Source organism: Nanorana parkeri, unplaced genomic scaffold (assembly GCF_000935625.1).
Source record: "Nanorana parkeri isolate BGI_ZX_2015 unplaced genomic scaffold, ASM93562v1 scaffold1902, whole genome shotgun sequence".
In the NCBI taxonomy this organism is placed as follows: Eukaryota; Metazoa; Chordata; class Amphibia; order Anura; family Dicroglossidae; genus Nanorana; species Nanorana parkeri.
Genome location: NW_017308170.1, coordinates 136,002 through 154,119, shown reverse-complemented (window position 1 = coordinate 154,119; position 18,118 = coordinate 136,002). Strand labels below are relative to the sequence as shown.

General features: G+C 42.9%; 1 protein-coding gene across 1 annotated transcript in view; it reads right to left on the bottom strand.

Annotated features, from left to right (window-relative positions):
• Window positions 1-11,871: 11,871 nt before the first annotated feature.
• Window positions 11,872-18,118, bottom strand: part of LOC108800079 (insulin-like growth factor III) — a 19,837-nt gene continuing 13,590 nt past the window's right edge. Inside the window, exons 2-4 of the mRNA XM_018572018.1 lie at window positions 14,780-14,951; window positions 12,555-12,683; window positions 11,872-12,087 (exon numbers count right to left, since the gene is read on the bottom strand). Coding sequence (XP_018427520.1) covers window positions 12,074-12,087; window positions 12,555-12,683; window positions 14,780-14,951 — 315 coding nt within the window. The 3' untranslated portion in view covers window positions 11,872-12,073. The remainder of the gene's footprint in view (window positions 12,088-12,554; window positions 12,684-14,779; window positions 14,952-18,118) is intronic.

The window sequence follows — 18,118 nt, the reverse complement described above, 5'->3', positions numbered from 1 at the left end:
CGGACATGATCACCCCTGCCGCTCGATTTGATACAAGTGATCTGATTAGATCACTTGTATTAAACGAGCAGCGGCTCCCACTATAAATTTAGCTCTGCTTGTCCGCAGCAGGGCTAAATGTACAGAAAACTACTCGCCCGGCGCCCAAAACTGACTGTCCCAGGCATCGGGCGATAGGGATTCGCTCCATAAGACGCACACACATTTCCCCCCGCCTTTTGGGGGGAGAAAAGTGCGTCATATGTAGCGAAAAATACGGTATGTTATAACTTTCAGGGCTAGTTCACACCAGCTCCAGTGCGTTCTGGACCGATTTGGTGCTGGAACACAGAGAGGTGAGAGGTGGCGTGGCGATGCATTAAAGTCAATGGCACCGCAGGCACGCCCCCCGGCCGCAGTGCGATTGCCTGCACCGGAACACATGGCAAATCAATGCCTGTAGTTCCGGTGCGCTCAGAAAGAATAGTGCATACAAATGGAGTTCCCTGACTGGCCACCCCCTCCCCACTACAGCGTCTTCACCATCCCTCTGTCTGAACTGTGGTCCGCCAGTGTCAAAAACACAGCGGGCAGCATGAGGCAGCTGCTGGTGGCGGGCCCTCTTTTTTCTCTCTGGGCTCCCCCCAACTGGCCAAACACCAGGGCCCAGTCGCAAATGTGACCGCTCCGACCCTGGTCATTTAACCTACACGTAGTATCGGTGCATTTTCACGAGTACTTGTGAAAATACCCATAATATAATGTATTGCTGGGACTTGTAGTACTGCATAGTTGGTGCTATTCTGCATTGCTGTATAATCATCATACAGCAATGCAGAATACCATCAGCTATGTAGGACTACAAGTCCCAGCAATACATAGTAATGTAAATAACACCTTTTTAGCCCCCCTTTGTGCGCCCCCCCCCCTTCCCCCACACTGGCCTTACCTAACTCCTACAGCAGACGCAGCTGCTTCATCTTTGGCAGCCAGGGGGCGGGGCTGAGTGGAGAGTCCGTCCTCTCCCAGCTGAAGAATGTTCTGCCAGGCGATGCCTGCTGTGTCGGAGCCCGCCAGGCAGCCAAGTGACATGCGTAGCTTCCTCTCCTTCCCCGCACAGCCGCCCATACATTCAGAGCGCGGCAGGGGGAGGGAGCGGCACTAACTGGAAGGGGGGGACAGCGTGAGGAAGCTTTGTGCCCTCTGCTTCCTCTCTGGGCCCCCCCAACAGGCGGAACGCCAGGGCCCGGTCGCGATTGCGACCCTGGTAGTTCCGCCAGTGCTCTACAGGATCTATGGTGGGCTCTGCAGGGTCTCAGGTTGGCTGTGCAGGATCTATGGTGGGCTTCGCTGGGTCTATGGTGGGCCCACCAGGGATCCTTCACAGCCCACCTGAGAACCTGTAGAGCCCACCACAGATCTCACATAGCCCACCATAGATCCTGCAGACCCCAGCTTCCCTGCTATGCTAATAGCACAACCTGTCAAAAGCCTGATACAGCATGCACACTGTATCCAGCAACTGGAAGGTTACGCAAAATATCTTAAAGAGGAAGGGGTGGGACAAATTTACATTGGGGGGGACCTTGAGTTTTGTCTTGCCTAGGGCAGCCCCAAACCAAAATACACCACTGGCCTACCCATGCCTTAGAGTATTTTGCATATTGAATACACATGGACTTAGGCAGCTGTTAAGTGACACCTTCTTACTACAGGAAGGGGTCAAAATTCCCTTTAAAGTAAACTTTTCATAAAAGAAATATTATAACTGCCATTAGCGACCTGGTTATGAAAATGCTAGTTGTTTTGCTGTTATGCTGAGCCTCTGGCTTTAATAATTTCTGAGTCTAAACAAATATGCAGATTAAGAAAGTCAGAGTCAAGTCAGAGGTTCTTATTTGTGTTCTGGTTTTATGTTACAGACTCAAATGATTACACTTTCACACTTGTATTCTAACAATGATTCCAGATCAAACAAATACACATTGCCCAGCAAAGTATTTATTTACAGTTTTGCCCAAGCACTTACAGTCATCATGTTTCTGAACAGCCCCAACTCTCTCAGCTCGGCTTCCCTGAACTTCCCGTCAAGTACAGCATCACGAAGGACAGAGCAGTCTCCATCAGCTGTCCATCTACTAGCTTGGAGAAGGGAGAAGAGAGGAAGGAGGAGCAGGGAGCACGGGAACGTCTTGCCTTGCTGTGCCGTTGTATTTGTGGAAAAAAAGTGTATATCTTGCTGCACTCCTTACCGGATCTCCTGGGAGATGATATAGATAAATGGGTGCTCGCGGTGACCACAGAGGCACCGTGAAAGCATATGAAATGGCAAGGATGTCACCAGCACACCAAGTAGATCGATTTAGCAAATGTCCATTTTAATGACAAACACTTCAATTCAATAGCAAGTACTTTCAGGGCCTCACAGGGTCCCTGTCATCAGGCTCAGAATGACTGATGTGTATTTGTGGAGACACACACAGCTTACTAGCACACACATAGAACCCTGCAAGGGAAAGGAGCCACCCTAAAACAGGATATCAGGGCCAGTGTTCAGGGGACCAGCTGATTCTGTAGGAAGCTAAAACTTTTGAACATCAAGAAGCAGCATCCATTTTAATGATTTCATCAGCAAATAGCTTAAAAACATTCTGAGGGGAATTTATTAACACTGGAGCAGACAAAATCTGGAGCTGCTGTGCATGGTAAGAACTAAAAAGGGAAATGGAGGAAGCGCCACAACCGCGGGGAAAAAGGATGTTCTAAAGCAATCGTTGTAGATTTCGCCGAGTTTTCACGCACCACACCTGTGATTTATTCAATCGTGATTTCTCACCTTTTCACCGTTTTCCGCCTTCCCCTCCGATCCCGAACCACCCAACCCGGGAAGTACCCCATTTGTTTGTCTCTCATCACTGTCAAGCCATCGGACCACACCAGCAATCAACCAATCTACACCGATCGGTTTAGAACATCCTTTCCCCCCCAGTAGTGGCGCTTCCTCCGTTTCCCTTTTTAGTTCTATGGTTACACGTGTCAGACACCCCGGTCCGTACAATCAGGAAGCTGCACACCAACACCACTCCTGGCTCACAACCCCTCTCCATCAAGATAACACACACCCCCTTTTGTGCATGGTAACCAATCAGCTTCTCTCTTTCATTTTCAAATCCTAACTGAACAAACTGAAGAGAGAAGCTGATTGGCTGCCGTGCACATCTCCTCCAGTGTTGATAAATTCCCCTCTCTGACTTTAATATCACTTTAGGGCAAACAAGTCAGCACGAGAGCCAGGCAACTAGCATGTTTCTGAATGAGAAGTCAGTAATTACAACTTCCATGTGTGTCTCATGAAAGGTTTCCTTTCATTTCCTTAATACCCAAGGGAGTTTCTCTTGGCTGTGCACACATTACGTAATATGCACACGGAGAGAAGAATAATCTGAACTTTTTCCAGGGCAGTGTTCAGACTCGTGAGTCACTGACAGTATATTTGCTGATCATGTCCTAATGACTTAGAACCCCTCAAAAAAGTCCCACTGATGTCATTTTCATTATAAAAAGATCTAAACCCTACCTGGAAAAATGTATTTGAGAAAGTTCTGTGTATCATAACCAGTTGCCATATAATTATCCTAATTGGATGAGATGTTTGCTAAAGCACCACACATCAAACAATTGTAATGTTTTTATCCCATGAAATGCTTGCTTTCACTTTTTTTTTCCTGTTGATCTCCTGCAGCCTCTTTCAGCCACTTCCTACCCACATATGCACTTGCACCAGCATCGGCTGCACATTATTGCTCTAGACCAGGGGTGTCAAACTCAATTTAATCGTGGGCCACATCAACATTATGGTTGCCCTAAAAGGTATCTGTAAGACTATATCAATATATCTAATCTTTATCATAATTGCCTCTGCATTCGATTATCACTGGTTTTAGTAATAACTTAATACCTAGATCTGAAAGTAGAAGTCTAGGAAATGGCCTGGTGGGCCGGATTCGACCTCTGGGCCTTGAGTTTGACACGTGCTCTAGACCATCTTCCTATTAGTGACCACAGTGGACCATACCATGGGTCAGCATGGCTACTTGTAGTCTCCCCCAGGGGTGCATGTGCTAGAGTGACAACTAAGGAGCACAACTGGGAGACAAAGACAGAGTGTCAACCCATAACGGAAAGCTCCTGAACAGGAGACATTCGGATCACCAGACTTTGGGAATTTAGAATGTTAGTGATTGGGCCATTTGCAAAGTTGTTTTCTCAAGCTTCTCTACCATAGTGACTGGTGCCTCTCTTTTCTTTGATACCTTGGAGAAGAACCAACACCAAGATGGATTCTTCTAGATCTCAATCTTTTTTCAGTCATGGAACCCTTTAAATGTATGCAAAATCTTGAGGTGCCCCAATCTATAATTCACATTAGGAGCCCCCTTCGCATTAGAAGCCCCTTCTTCACATCAGAGTCCCCCCTTTCACATCAGAATCCCCCTTCCCATCAGGAGCCTTCTACATATCAGATTCCACCCTTTCACATGAGAAGCCCTTCCTTTTACAGAAGGCTGTAATAAAAATATTGATGTCAGTGGTTACTTATGTGAAAGTCAAAAATTGTTCCTTGCTCAAGGAACACCTAGCAACCTCTGGAGGAACCTTAGGGATCCACAGAACCCTGGTTGAGAAAGGCTGGTTTAATTATTTAATTTAGCAAGCACTACTTGCCTTGGCAAAAAGTTTTAAAAAAACAGTTTAACAGCGGTTTAAACTTACTTCGTTATCGCTGCGCGCTCCCGCGCCGAAAATCCGGTACTGCTCGTGCGGCCGCAAAGGATCTTGGGGCAGGCGCATGCGCAGTTCGGATTCTGGGCCGGAAGACGAGCAGAGACGCAAGGTAAGTCTATGGACGCGTGCACCCGCATGCAGACACCGCGGGATCGGAAGTGCCTGCAAGCAGAGAGGAGTCAGCGCTGGATCGGAGAGCCGCCGCACCGCTGGAGGGACAGATGATAAGTCAGAGGAAGGTGGGGTATGAGTAACCACTGACATCAATATTTTTATTACAGCCTTCTGTAAAAGGGGTGATTCTTCCTATTGACAACCTCAGTAAGGAGAATTCTTCCAACTTATCACCGGTGAATCCAATTACTACAAGTAAAAGGGCATTCTTCCCCCACAGATCACCAGATTAAGAGTACCCATCTCAACTGATGACCAATGTAAGAGAGAAGCTCACTGACCACCAATGTAAGGTGACACTACACTGACAACTAATGTAAAGGCCCAATTCATTTACTACTAATGTAACAGGGAACTTTCCCATTGACCATCATAGAAAATGGTAATTTTTCCACTGGCCACCGACGTGACTGCAGTTTTCACTGCCTGCTTTAATTTCATGGCTGTTGTTGTTATAATTATTATTACTGAAAATAATTTTGTTGTATAGAGCAAGCTGGGTGTTAAATAGAGAAAGTATGCCACATTCCTTATTCATATATCACAATTTACTAATGTACTGTGGGCTATAGACACAGCAATTATTAGCAGGGGGTTCCACAAGACCTCCAAGTTATTTTAAGGGTTCCTCTGTATTAAAAAATAAGTCAAGGCAACTGGACTTGCTGTATTTTTCTTGAAGACGTTTCACTGGTGATCCAACCAGCTTTCTCAATTCTGAATTGAGAAAGCTGGCCAGATGACCAGTGAAACGTCTTCAAGAAAATTAACAGCAAGTCCAGTCGCCTTGACTTATTTTTTACAGATAGAGCATGACCTGGATAAATGAGAACCTTCACAGACATCTGTATTAAAAAGGTTGATAAAAGCTGAATTCAGTGGGTGCTGTGAAGCATGACTTTAGAAACCATAAAACTGGGATTCCTTGGATGAAAGCAAAATATATTCAGCATCCAAACTGTATATCCAAAGCCACCGGACACAGCACAGATTAACTTAGTTCAAAGAAAGGTAGGAAAAACCACTGTCAGTGTCATTATTAGCCACTAGGTGTCAGAGATGAACCCTTAGGATCGGCCGAAGCTACGGCCAGATCCTTCGGCAGCTTCGTGAAAAGACCCCTATGTGCTTGGATGAAACCATGCAAAAGCTCATTGGTTTGCTAGCTGAGATGATCTGCATTGCAGCTTGCCTTTACCAGAGGTGACACACTTCTAATAATCATTTGCACTGGTCATCAATATGCCTCTGTCAAGATGTATGTATCCCCTCCATCCATGAGTAATACAGAGTAGTACAGTGCTTCCTGATGTGCTGGCATAGCTGAGAACTCTCAGATTTTGATTCTGTAACTTGACATATTTAGGTACATCTAGGCCACAGGGGTAGGCAAACTTCAGCCTTCCAGCTGTGGTGAAAATACAACTCTCATCATGCCAGGGAGTCATGCCTGTGGCTGTCAGTCTTGCAATTCCTATTGGGATTTGAAGTTGCACCACAGCTGGAAGGCTGGAGTTTGCCAACCCCTGATCTAGGGTCTCAGAGTGGGTTAATGTCCAATTCTCAAAGTCAGTTAACTGAGCTTTTACAGAGGCATAACTTTACACACCTGTGCCCAAATGAAAGATGACAACCAGGTATCCTGAGCATCAGCCTCATGCCCACATCCAGATTTTACATCTGTTGCGGTGCCCCCTGGCAAATTATGTGGGCTCACCCGAGGTACAGAGTAAAAGCAACAGTTGGTCCTCACCAGAGCTGAAGGTGCAGATAGGCTGGAGACCCTATTGGTCCCGGTTTTTCTGGCTGCAAACTGTCACCAGGTTGCGACCCTCAGGATTGCCCCTCCAAGAGAATAGAAGGAACAGAACAGCTACACTGTTCAGACAGTATACTACGTGGCAAGCAGGAAAGTAGTCAGGTCCAGGCAGGAGTCTTGACAGGTGGTAATCGAGAGACTTAGACATGTGCACCAGCAAAAAATTCGTTTAGTTTAGTTTCGTTTTGAAAAAAAAAAAAACATTTAGTTTAGTTTAGTTTCGTTTTGAAAAAAAAAAAAAAAATTTGTTTAGTTTAGTTTCGTTTTTCGGGTCCGAAATTAAATAGTTATATAGTTTCGGCCGAAATTCGTTTATGTTACACTATAGCCTCTGTACTCTAAGCATAGATGTGTTGTAGAGGTAAAATGGTGTCAATGGTGCAACGAAATTCGTCCAATAACGAATTTCGGGAAATCAGGAATTTCTGATTCCTTTGCATTCGTCTTAGCTGTAATTCGAATTCGGATGCATCCGAATTTCCGAAAATTCGTCCAAAACGAATTTCGGAACGAACCGAATCGCACATGTCTACGAGAGAGTAGTCAGGTCCAGACAGGGATCTTGGCAGGTAGTAAACAAGAGAGTAGTCAGGTCCAGACAGGGGTCAAAGTAGATGGCAATAAAGAGAGCAGTAAGGTAAGTATTATAGCTCCTTGTAACAACTGGTGAGAAGACACACACAACACTAGCCACTTCAAAGGCTGGAGCTTAAATACCCTTTTGGTCAGAGGATATGCTCGGTGTTGTTCAGGAACTCTGAACTCTGGAAGTCCTGACAGGGATTCTGTAAGTACCATTGGAAGTACTGGTAGGGATTCCCATCAATTATGGGTATGTGATAGGTAGATTGCAACTAAATTGTAGAAATGTCACCAGCACACCAGTCCTTTTAGGATAGCAAAAGCCTAATTTATTGAAATTTTTTGTCATATGACCAACAAGCGCTTTCGGGACCGCACAGTGTCCCTTCATCAGGCTTTAGCATTGACCAAAATGAATGAAGCTTTTGCTATCCTAAAAGGACTGGTGGGCTTTACAACTACGGGTGAAGAAGCGGCCACCCCTATAAACCATATAGAAATCCAACCAGAGGGAAACTCAATCTCAACTAGTCATTGTTCCTACAAATGAAGATGTCCATTCACCGGCTGTTCTGTGCATCTTTCTCACCATACTACCCCAATAACTCCAAGAGTGAAGGAATTATGCAGGAGTTATGCAGGTCTCACCTCTCTCATGTTTCTCTTTTACTAACAAAAGACTGTTGGCAGCTATTTTAAAGGATGGTGCCGCCATTATCTTCATTCCTAGTAGAGTACGCCTTTTTGGAGACTGGTGTGCACTTTGTCTTATTCTGTACCAAAGGGGGATTACTCTTGGGATGGGCTTGTGCCTGGGGAAAGAAGCAGGTCAAATTCTGGCAGGAGTAAGTTGGCTGGATGGAGGGCCTGGGTTATGGTCAGGCCAGGTTGGGTTGCTCTCAGGGTGTCCTTCAACCATGAGAGCAAAACAGTTAACCACATGGGGCATGGCGAGCAAAGGGTTAAAGCACACACATTGCATTTGGTGGCCCCCTGCACTGCTGCAGAACTACCATTTGTTAATATGTGGCTAGTTCACATTTATCATGTGCTGCAGCTTAGCATGTTTTTGTTAAATAGGGAACAGAAAATCCACAGGTGAACTCCTTAACATTTTTTCTGTGACATTTGTATTATTATATTTTTTGAAGTTTCCTTAAAACCTTCCTTACTTTTTAATGGAGCCTTGCTAGTCCATCTCCTTAACAGAAATGCACTGCACCTAATTTGTTCCCCAAGCCCTGTGTAAGCAAGCTCAAAATGAGTGATGCACTAGTTTATAATACACCTGCTCAATGAGAGACACCTGAGCTCAATTAACCCCTCCCCCTAACAAGAGCACTGCAACCTGAGGGGAAAAAAAAAGGGAACAGTTTAAAAAAAACTGACAGAAAAGGAAAAAGAGTTTTTAAATACTAAAAAAGGGTCTAAAAAGGAAGGGAGACAACAAGTATTCAAAAAATCAAGCACTCAATATATCCCAAACAGTTCAAATCCAAATTTTTTACGCCACTTAGCTCCCAGGCAATTTGTTCCCCAAGCCCTGTGTAAGCAAGGATCTTTGACCTACCAAGGTTTACCCTGCTCTAGGCTCTCCCACTGCAAGCCGGACCTTATACTTTGATGTATTTTGGACTAGGTGGGGAAATGTTAGAACCTCTGTCTTGTTTTCATTGCCTGTGTCTTCATTGGAGAGATGTCCATTCACTTCCTGTCTCACTGACAAAAACTTTGTTAGAAATTTGAGACATTTTAGTGGTTGTCTGTGCAAAGAATTGGGGGATACATAACAAACTCAACTTTTTCTTCTAAAGACTCGGTATGGCACGTAATAAGGTCATTTGGGGATTTAGGACGCCACTAGAAAGGAAGCAGAAAATATTTTGCAATATCTTGTGTAACATTACTGTTTATTTTATTTCTTTCCAAACAGCATTAAATGCCAAAAATAATTCTGGAAGGTGACACAGTTTGTTTGTACAAAAATAAACCCAACAGTGATTAGAATGGGGTGGAGCAGTCCAGCAAAATAAAATGTCAGCATTATATCAAAAATTTCATAAATCATATGATGGCATCTTCTGGAAGGGTTTAGACTGCTGATCATTCGATATATCAGAGACATCATTCCGGGGTAATTCCTTTTTTTTTCTTTTAGAAAATGAACATGTTCATAGGAAGAAAGCCAAGCCATTCCAAGAGCAAATAGACTCATACTATTTGTCAAACATTCAGTATAGTAGTGCAAAGTAGAGTGGTGTACTGAAACCCATCTCGTCCAATCAGAAGTCAGGTTTGCAGGACTGCATTAACTCTAGAGTCCTGAAATCCAATTTCCGATTGGTTACTTCATGTTCTTTAAAAAAAAAACAGCACCCTTACTAACAGTATTTTTTTTTAACCAAGGGGGTAATTTGTCTTCTGAGATAGAAATAAGACTTAAAGCAAACCTTCACCCTAACTCCCCCCCCTTTTATTAAATTTAGGTTTTTGCTTGTGTGTGTGTGTGGGGGGAGGGGGGGAGCTGCCGCTAATCATGCCCCCATATCCAAGGAGGCTGCAGAAGGGGAATCCTTCCCATTCCCATAGGGAGACCCTGCACAGATCTCATGCATGTACAGACAAAGATCTGGTATCAGGTCTGTTTGTATATTGTTCTATGAATGGAAGAGAGCAATGCCTCTTGCGATATGTGATGTCCAGGGCAGTCCTTATAATGAGGCAGCGGCACTCCGGCCTCTTTCCAGCTAAAGCGTGCCAGATTGCTAAGAACTCTTAGCAACCTGGGACGCTCAGACTGCCATCCCGCCCAGCTCACTTACATCACTAGGAGCCAGGAGCTGAGCGGGATGCTCTTGCTGGTGTCCCGCCCAGCTCCTGGCAACCAGTGATGTCAGTGAGTTGGGCAGGATGCCAGACATTTTGCTAGCTTCCATTGATAGTAAAATATGTAAATAGACCGCTCCAGATCTCTCTCTCTCTGAACAGGGGCAAGATCGGCACCAGATCTATTTATATACTGGATGAAGAACCAGGAAGAGAAAGCTGGCTCCCTGTGACATCAGCCAGCAAAATGGCGATGCCAGACCGGACCCGGACCTGTGGAAGGACAGCAGGACACTGGATCCATTGAGTTTGTAAGTATGTGATTACAGCATAAGAATAGCTTTAGAGGCAAGTGGGGGGATCATTTAGGAGGGTGAGGCTCCTCCTTAATCTGCATATGTAAGTAGCATTGTAGACATTTTTGTCTACAATTGTCGTAGCAAGATATTTGAGTATACTTGAAAACTTTCTTTGCTAATGATCTGGTATCATTCTGGTATAAGTAGTCCAAATAAACACTTATCAGCTCACAAAATGCAAAGTGTGTAGTGGGTTCTGCTGCACACTCTGCCAGCACCAGAAGTGGACTGGTAAGACATCTAGTAATGGTATTAGTTCACTGACTGAATGGGGTTTGCTTAAACCTCTATTGGTTATCTATTGGTCAAGTTATGATCTGCCTGCATTAAATAGAGACGCACAGAGACCTAGTGATGACAGTCTATAATAAGGCATGCAAAGAACACAGAAAGGAGGCAAAATAATAGCAGATTAAACATCAGCTTTAAGAAAAAATTAAATATAGAAAGTCTAAGCTACTTTACACTAGGTACCAGGGCAGATTTAAACATACACTCCTCACATTTTGGCGATAAGCTTAGCATTGCTTCAACCACTCGCAGTTTGGCTGCCCATCACAATCATGGGACACTATTAAAGCGCGGGGTGGGGGACCCAGGTTCTTACTACATAAGGAGCTGATTGAGTGTCAGGGATTTTACATCATTCCCAGCACCACTATGAAATCTATTGTACTAAAGTATAAACAAGCAAAAACCACTTTGGACCATTTTCTGCTAAGGGAAGCTGGAGAAGGACGTGTCATTTTTTTTTGCTACATTTCTGCCAATATTTCAACCTTTTTTTTATATTTTACTAACTTTGTTTTATACGGCACCTCATTTACGACTCTTAATTGCAACACAACTTGAAACAAGGCTTGCAAAATCATCTAAAAGAGCAAAGTTCTACGTAGAAGTTCTATGTAGTTTGAAGAGGGGAACCGGTTAGTTGTGAAATCTGGTTAGTAGGTTCTATGGGAATCTGATTGGTTAGTATCTACTATGGCATTTGAGACATCATGATTGTTTTTTTCACTGTCCTATTAAATTAGTACTTTACCATTGTTAATGAAGAATTTATCAACAGTAACATAAAACAGCTATACAGCTTGAAATGTAATGTGCCCATAATGTGTTATGGAAAAATGTAGTTTAATAATCTTCATTTAATTGTCCAGGGTCCGTTAGGGGTAATGGGGTGATTCAATGTGACTAAGGAATCATAAAAATGTACAGTGGAAGTGAAGTTCAAAATTCAATGTGTGTTCCACATTGTACGGAACACAACATGGTGGCATTGGGTCATCCAATAACTGGTTTACAGGCGTCACAGTCCATACACCTGGCTAATACATTCTCAGCTAGTTGTGAACTCAGCTTTTTAACGTAGGGTCACACAGCTCAGGACAATTTTCTCTTCATTTGATGAGGTTTTCTTCCCAGTTTCATCACATTATTATTGCACATTTTCACGGCAGCCAAAAAGTCTCTTTGGTTGGATTTTTTGATCATCCTATAATCAGCTTCATAGTCAAGAGATAACTTTCTGGAAGTCCTGAGAACATTCCTATGATTTTTGTTCTGTAATGAATAATTGTATACATATATTAATTGGAATGGAGAGAGAGAGAGAGAGAGAGCGAGAGAGAGAGAGACGCTACAGGCGTTAACGTATGTGCTTTCAAAGCACAGCAAAAGACCTGACTGTTGTGAATGGCCCCCTAGGTCAAGTTACATAACCTAATATTAATCACCATTGCATTTTATCTGCCATTTAACCACCCAAGATGCCATTTTGTAAATATTGTTCTGTAGTATATTATTCCACTGAGATTAGATCATTTTATTGGATAATTCAACATTTTGGGGTCAAAAATGGCCAAATTCTTTCTTTTCTATCCACCCGGTCAATAATAATATTTGTTGTAAATAAATCAGCCTGGAATGCAGTCATTTGATCTACTGTACATCCACTGTCCTGCCCTTTGTAGAAGCCACCAACATTCAAAGAACATTTCTTTAATCCAAGATAGTCAGGTTATACTCACCCTCTCTGCCAGTGGTGTTAGTGATCGGAGCAGCGCAGTATGATTCTAATATGGAAACATTGCATCCACAGAAGCAGCATTCCTCCACTATACCGGGCCGAGATTTGCTTCGAATTGAACCTGGTTTACCTGTAATATGAATGTTAACATAACATAAACAAATAATACACATGGGAATCTTAAACTGCACATCTACTTCACGGATTTAAAGTACCGCTCGACCCTTTAGCTCAATAATGTATTCCTCTGAAGAAAATAAAAAGATTTATTTTTTACATCCTTTTAGTGAAAATGCCTGACATTTGTGTTTTTAATGAACTGCCCCACTGGCTGAAAGTTGAAATAAAGATTATAGTGGATTGAAAAACCTGAAAACTGGTTTGGAAGCTGTTTAGGTGGACTTCCAGTTGGATGCAAGCAATGTGGCGATGGTCACTTGTAGTGCAAAAAACAAACAGAAGGTGGAGCAGTGTCTGCAGAACTGCAACATGTGAAAAAAGGGCTTTTATTTCAAACGTAGGAGCTTATAAATCTCAATAAATATCTCTTCATGAAAGAGATTTTGAAGTCTGTGACTAGTGAGCGCTCTGGAGAGGATTGTTTTCTTTTTCTTTTTTTATTAACTATTTGCCTGCTAGTTTTAAACATGAAATCAGCCGTACAAGCCAGAAGTGAATAGACAAACGTAGTTCAGGCTCACTTCACCTCGGCTGGGTAATTCACTCGGCTGCCTCCGGCAGCTTTGTGAATAGCCCCCTTAGATTGAATATTTCTTCATCTGTTTTATCACTTTTATCACATTTATTTATTTAGTTTATTTATTCATTTGTTGTGGCACTTTTTATACCACTTTTATATAGAGATGTTTATTGAGATTTCTAAGCCGCTACGTTTGAAATATTTAATGCACTTTAATTGGAACTTGTTGGATATAGACACATTGTAAGGGAAAGCACTTTTTTGGTAGCACTGTGCCCTTTTTACTCAACTATTTATTACTGTGCATGCAAGGAGTACAATTACCAATCCATGAGTTACTGGATTTCCTGATAGGTATAGCGGATTATGTCACAGGAGGCACACCAAAATAAAATCTAGTTATGTCCATAGTGAAGAGGTCTCTGCTAAAAAGCTTGATTGGAAATTTAAATGATTCTGCATAAAATGTCTGGGTCAATTCACACGAAAGTGACACTTCTGTTGGGTGGCTTCAGCAGTTTGAATTAGAGATAAGTTAATTGACTTGCCTGAACTGAATGCCCCAATCCAAGCTATACCAAAAAGCCACAATTTGCTTTACTTAGTGAATTGATAAGGTGGTCCAATTGATCATTTTCCAGTTCACTTCTAAGCATCAAAATGAGCAGCAGGCCACCCAATGGTAAGTCTGCTTTCCTAGAGAGGGGGACCTCCTTACAAAAGCTGCAGAGAGTGTGCTCAATACACAGATCAAATACACAGATCTCACCATCAGAATTCTGCAAGAAATAAGAAACTATTAGATGGTTTAATCTCTCAGTATTTGTGAAACAGTGAAATATCTGTTTTTGAAAAACTGGTCCTTGTGTTACACCATCTTTAAATAACTTTCAGCTGACATTCTAGATAAATAAAAAAACAGTTTGGTTTTCTCAGTAAAATTATTCCTCATTTGTCATTAATTTACCTTTTTTTGTAGCTTTGCCTACTATTGCTTCTTTTGCCTACAAAAATTGTTTTTTTTCACGGATGGGAGTTCTGTTATTATTTCTGATTGAATTATAGACAGGTTTACCCATCAACTGGTGGGAAGATCTTTGTGGTCCATTAACCATATAACTTAACTACCCGTAATTCTTACTGAAGTTGTACACATCATAGTTGCTGAAACAATGTACTGTGACACCTACAGGGTTATTCACAAAAGGGTGATGAGTTTGGAGAAGACAGCAGAAGTGAACAATCTAGGACAACAAAGCTAAACTGGGAAGTGAGCTGAATTGGAGAATTTTTCCAAATCAGCTGTTTTAGCCTAGATTCTTCACTTCTTCTGCCTTCTCCAAACTCTTCACCCTTTTCTGAATATGCCTGTTAATGTCAGTTTAAACATTTCTAAAAAAACAATGATATGAAAAATATGGGAAAAGGAAGAAGAATATTAGTAAATAACTAGTAAAGTGGTCTGGGTATGTATAGAGCCTAGATAATTGGAGGTAGGATAAGCTATCCTTAAAAGAAATACATACTGACATAGAAGCCTCTGGTCCCACAGATGAATTGCAGCATGTCCACCAGTTCCGAACCGCACAGCATCTCCTTTGAACGTCTGGAACAGCGAGCGTTGGAGACTCCTACGCATAGCGTAAACACCAGGGACAGACACAGCATCACCTGACTGACAGTGAGCGGTGCTGCTCTCTAGGAAAAGTGAAAAAAGTCAACGTTATATGTAAACACAGTGAGGCAAAGGCCACCCATTAAACTGTTTGATTGTGTCACGTTTCCTTCATTATTTCCTTTGAAGTATACCTCTGACTTTATTTTGCTACTTGTTGAGTGATAAAAGGAAATAAGGTCAGCAAGATGAAACTTTACACTCTGGAAAATCCAAATATGATAAATGCATCCCATCTGAAAATATAACTTCTTTCAGCATGTGAGAGTTTATCCTTGTCTGAATTAAGGTGTATCTTCTATATCCCCTGTTTATCTGCTGTCATAAAACATAAGAGATTCTTTGGATTTCCCTGTATGTCTGTATGGCTGCCCTCTTAAGGCTATTGTGACCTGCACTGTTAATTGCAGTAAACCCAATGCTGAATTTCCCATTACATGTTTGAGGCACAGTGCCTAGGACAACCTTCCTCAACCTTTTTGCCCCTGAGGAATCCTTAAAATAATTATCAGGTTTTAGGGGCCCCGATAAAACCAATTCAGTGGGGAAAATGTACCTTACATTGCTGTTCAGTGGGAAGCATGTTCCCCCCTTACAGTAGTGGCCAGAATACCCCCCTTACAGATAGCTAAAAAGATAATTGATGTCATGCCGCTGTCTCCCTCAAGTGGCGTTAGACCCAGAACTAAGCAGGCACCATCAAATGGAAGATCAGCCACAACTCAAGGAAACTCTATCAACCTCTGAAGGAACCCTTGAGTTCCATAGAACCCTGGGTGAGAATGGCTGGCCTAGGACCTATAAAGTCTGTAGAGGTGTAAAAATGTAAGAGTAGCAAAAAGAAAAAAAAAAGCCAGAAAAAGATGGTGAGAAGAAAAATGTAAACAACAAATACAATTACTGTATAATGTGCTCATCTCCAGCTTCTGATTAATCATTGCTAACAGCACTCCATAGGAGGAAATCTATGGGCAATCATGGTGTTGTGGTGCCTTGATTGTCTATAGTTCAATCAAGTGCTCTGTTTTTAACCAGAGTAGTGAAAGTTGAAGTTCACCCTAGAATTACTCAAGGAACATTAAACAGCCATATAACACATAAACATTGATAAATGCATGGAACCATGTTTGTCTTTTATCTACTCTACGGTTGTTCAGTAAGGAGCATTAGAAGGTTGCTAGCTATTGCCAGCAGCACCATGCAAGTTATAGTGTCGCTCAGCCCCTCCTAATGCTATCTACATCTTGTGATTGCAAAGCCTGACTGGGAAATGCTTCCTCTGTATGCTGTCAAATATGAAAATAGCATGAGAAGAAACACAGTCATGTGTTTCTACTAAATATAAATATTTTTTTCTGCTTGGCTGATGTCTCAGCATACACAAAATACCTCAAAAATACAATGTTTTTGCCAGTGACCCAATGCACGTGTGGTATTCACTGCCAATCATCTCGCTGCATCTCCCTGTCTGTAGACAAATACTGAAATGTTTGCTTGGCTGTGTGAAGAGAGAGGAGGGTGGAGGTCATGGCTGCACAGCTGTTCATAGGTACAACAGACAAGATAATTGAATCCTCAAGCTGAAATAAGAAAAAGAAGACGACCTACAACAAACAATGTCATATCTATGACTTATCCATGACAAAACATCATGTAACCCTGCATAACACAAAACCTTTTTTGCATACAGGGAATTCCAGAACAAGTTGTGCTTTCTCATTATATTTAAAGAATATTTTGACTTTTTAGAGATAACAGGATACAGATAAAGCACAATATAATACCGGGCCAATTCCAGTTTGCGTATAATGGTTTCAACTATAAAAGCCCAACTAATTTCCTAAAAAGGTCCCTTAGGCAATGTTAAAAAAAAGACCAAGGGCTGCAATGTTCACCTTCAATCCACAGTAGCTCTTCTTTTCCAAAAAATGTCCTCAGTCTTTGAGATTGAATGACTCAACCCGAAAGATTAAAGAACATGTAAACCGAGAGACTGACAATTAATAACCACCCTTTACACCCCTTCCTTGAACCACGGTAAGAGAAGATACATCACAAAAATGGTGAAAAACCCCTCTGTTTTCAAAGATTTATTAGCGGTCACGCGACCGCTATCTGTCCTCCACAAACTCATTTGGGAGGCTGTAATGTATTTTTTTTTTAAGCATGGGTTTACAACCACTTTAAGCACACTCTCTGAGTGCAGGGCATCCGTTTTTATTCAAAGTCTACTGGTGCACAGATGTATTGGCGCTGATGTATTGGTATCAGCACTCAGGGCCGTAGATAATTTTTTTCCCTGGGGGGGTTTAGCTTCCTCAAATTATAAGACTTTATCTAGCAGACACACCAAGGTTTGAAAAAAAAGCGACATCCGTGGCCACTTCAGCACCCCCTCCCCCCCACACACACACATTATATGGGGCTTCTCGGTCAAGAGTGCGGTGGGACTATTTGCCTGTGACTATTGGCCAGTGGGTCCCCGTGTGCCTTCTGCTTTTCTAGGTGAGAGGCTCCTCAGCCTTCCCCTAGCACAGCACTGTCAGTTCTTGCGCCGAGCAGCCATTCAAAATATGCCTCCCAGAGTCCCAGAGCCGAGTGTCAGCTTGACCTGGGATGTGATAGGACAATGGCTGCGAGGGAGATCCATCCATATGTGAATTGCTTACATCTCCCTCTCATGTCCTGTAGAGGTGGCTGGCCCGGTGTGATGTAACATTCTGGCTCCCGACACCTCTACAGGGTGTGCGAGGGAGCTGTACAAGCAATGCACATATGGATGAAGCTCCGTCACAGCACAGCAACCCACACTGGACCCCAGGCTGAGGATCCACTCCAGTTCTGATAAGGTAGGGAGACTGGGTGGATCTTAAAAAAATAACGTTTTTTTTGGTGGGGTCTCTGGTGAGCTGTGCAAAGTTTTAGGTGGGCTGTGCGGAGTCTCAGGTGGGTGTGTGGAGTCTCTGGTGGCGTCTCTGCTGGGCTGTGCGAACTTTAATGTGGGCTGTGCGGAGTCTCAGGTGGCCTGGTGGGGTCTCAGGTGGGCTGTGCGAAGTTTTAGCTGGGCTGTGCGAAGTCTCAGGTGGCCTGGTGGGGTCTATGGTGGGCTGTGCAAAGTTTTAGGTGGGCTGTGCGAAGTCTCAGCTGGGCTGTGTGGTGTCTCAGGTAGGTTGTGTGGAGTCTCTGGTGG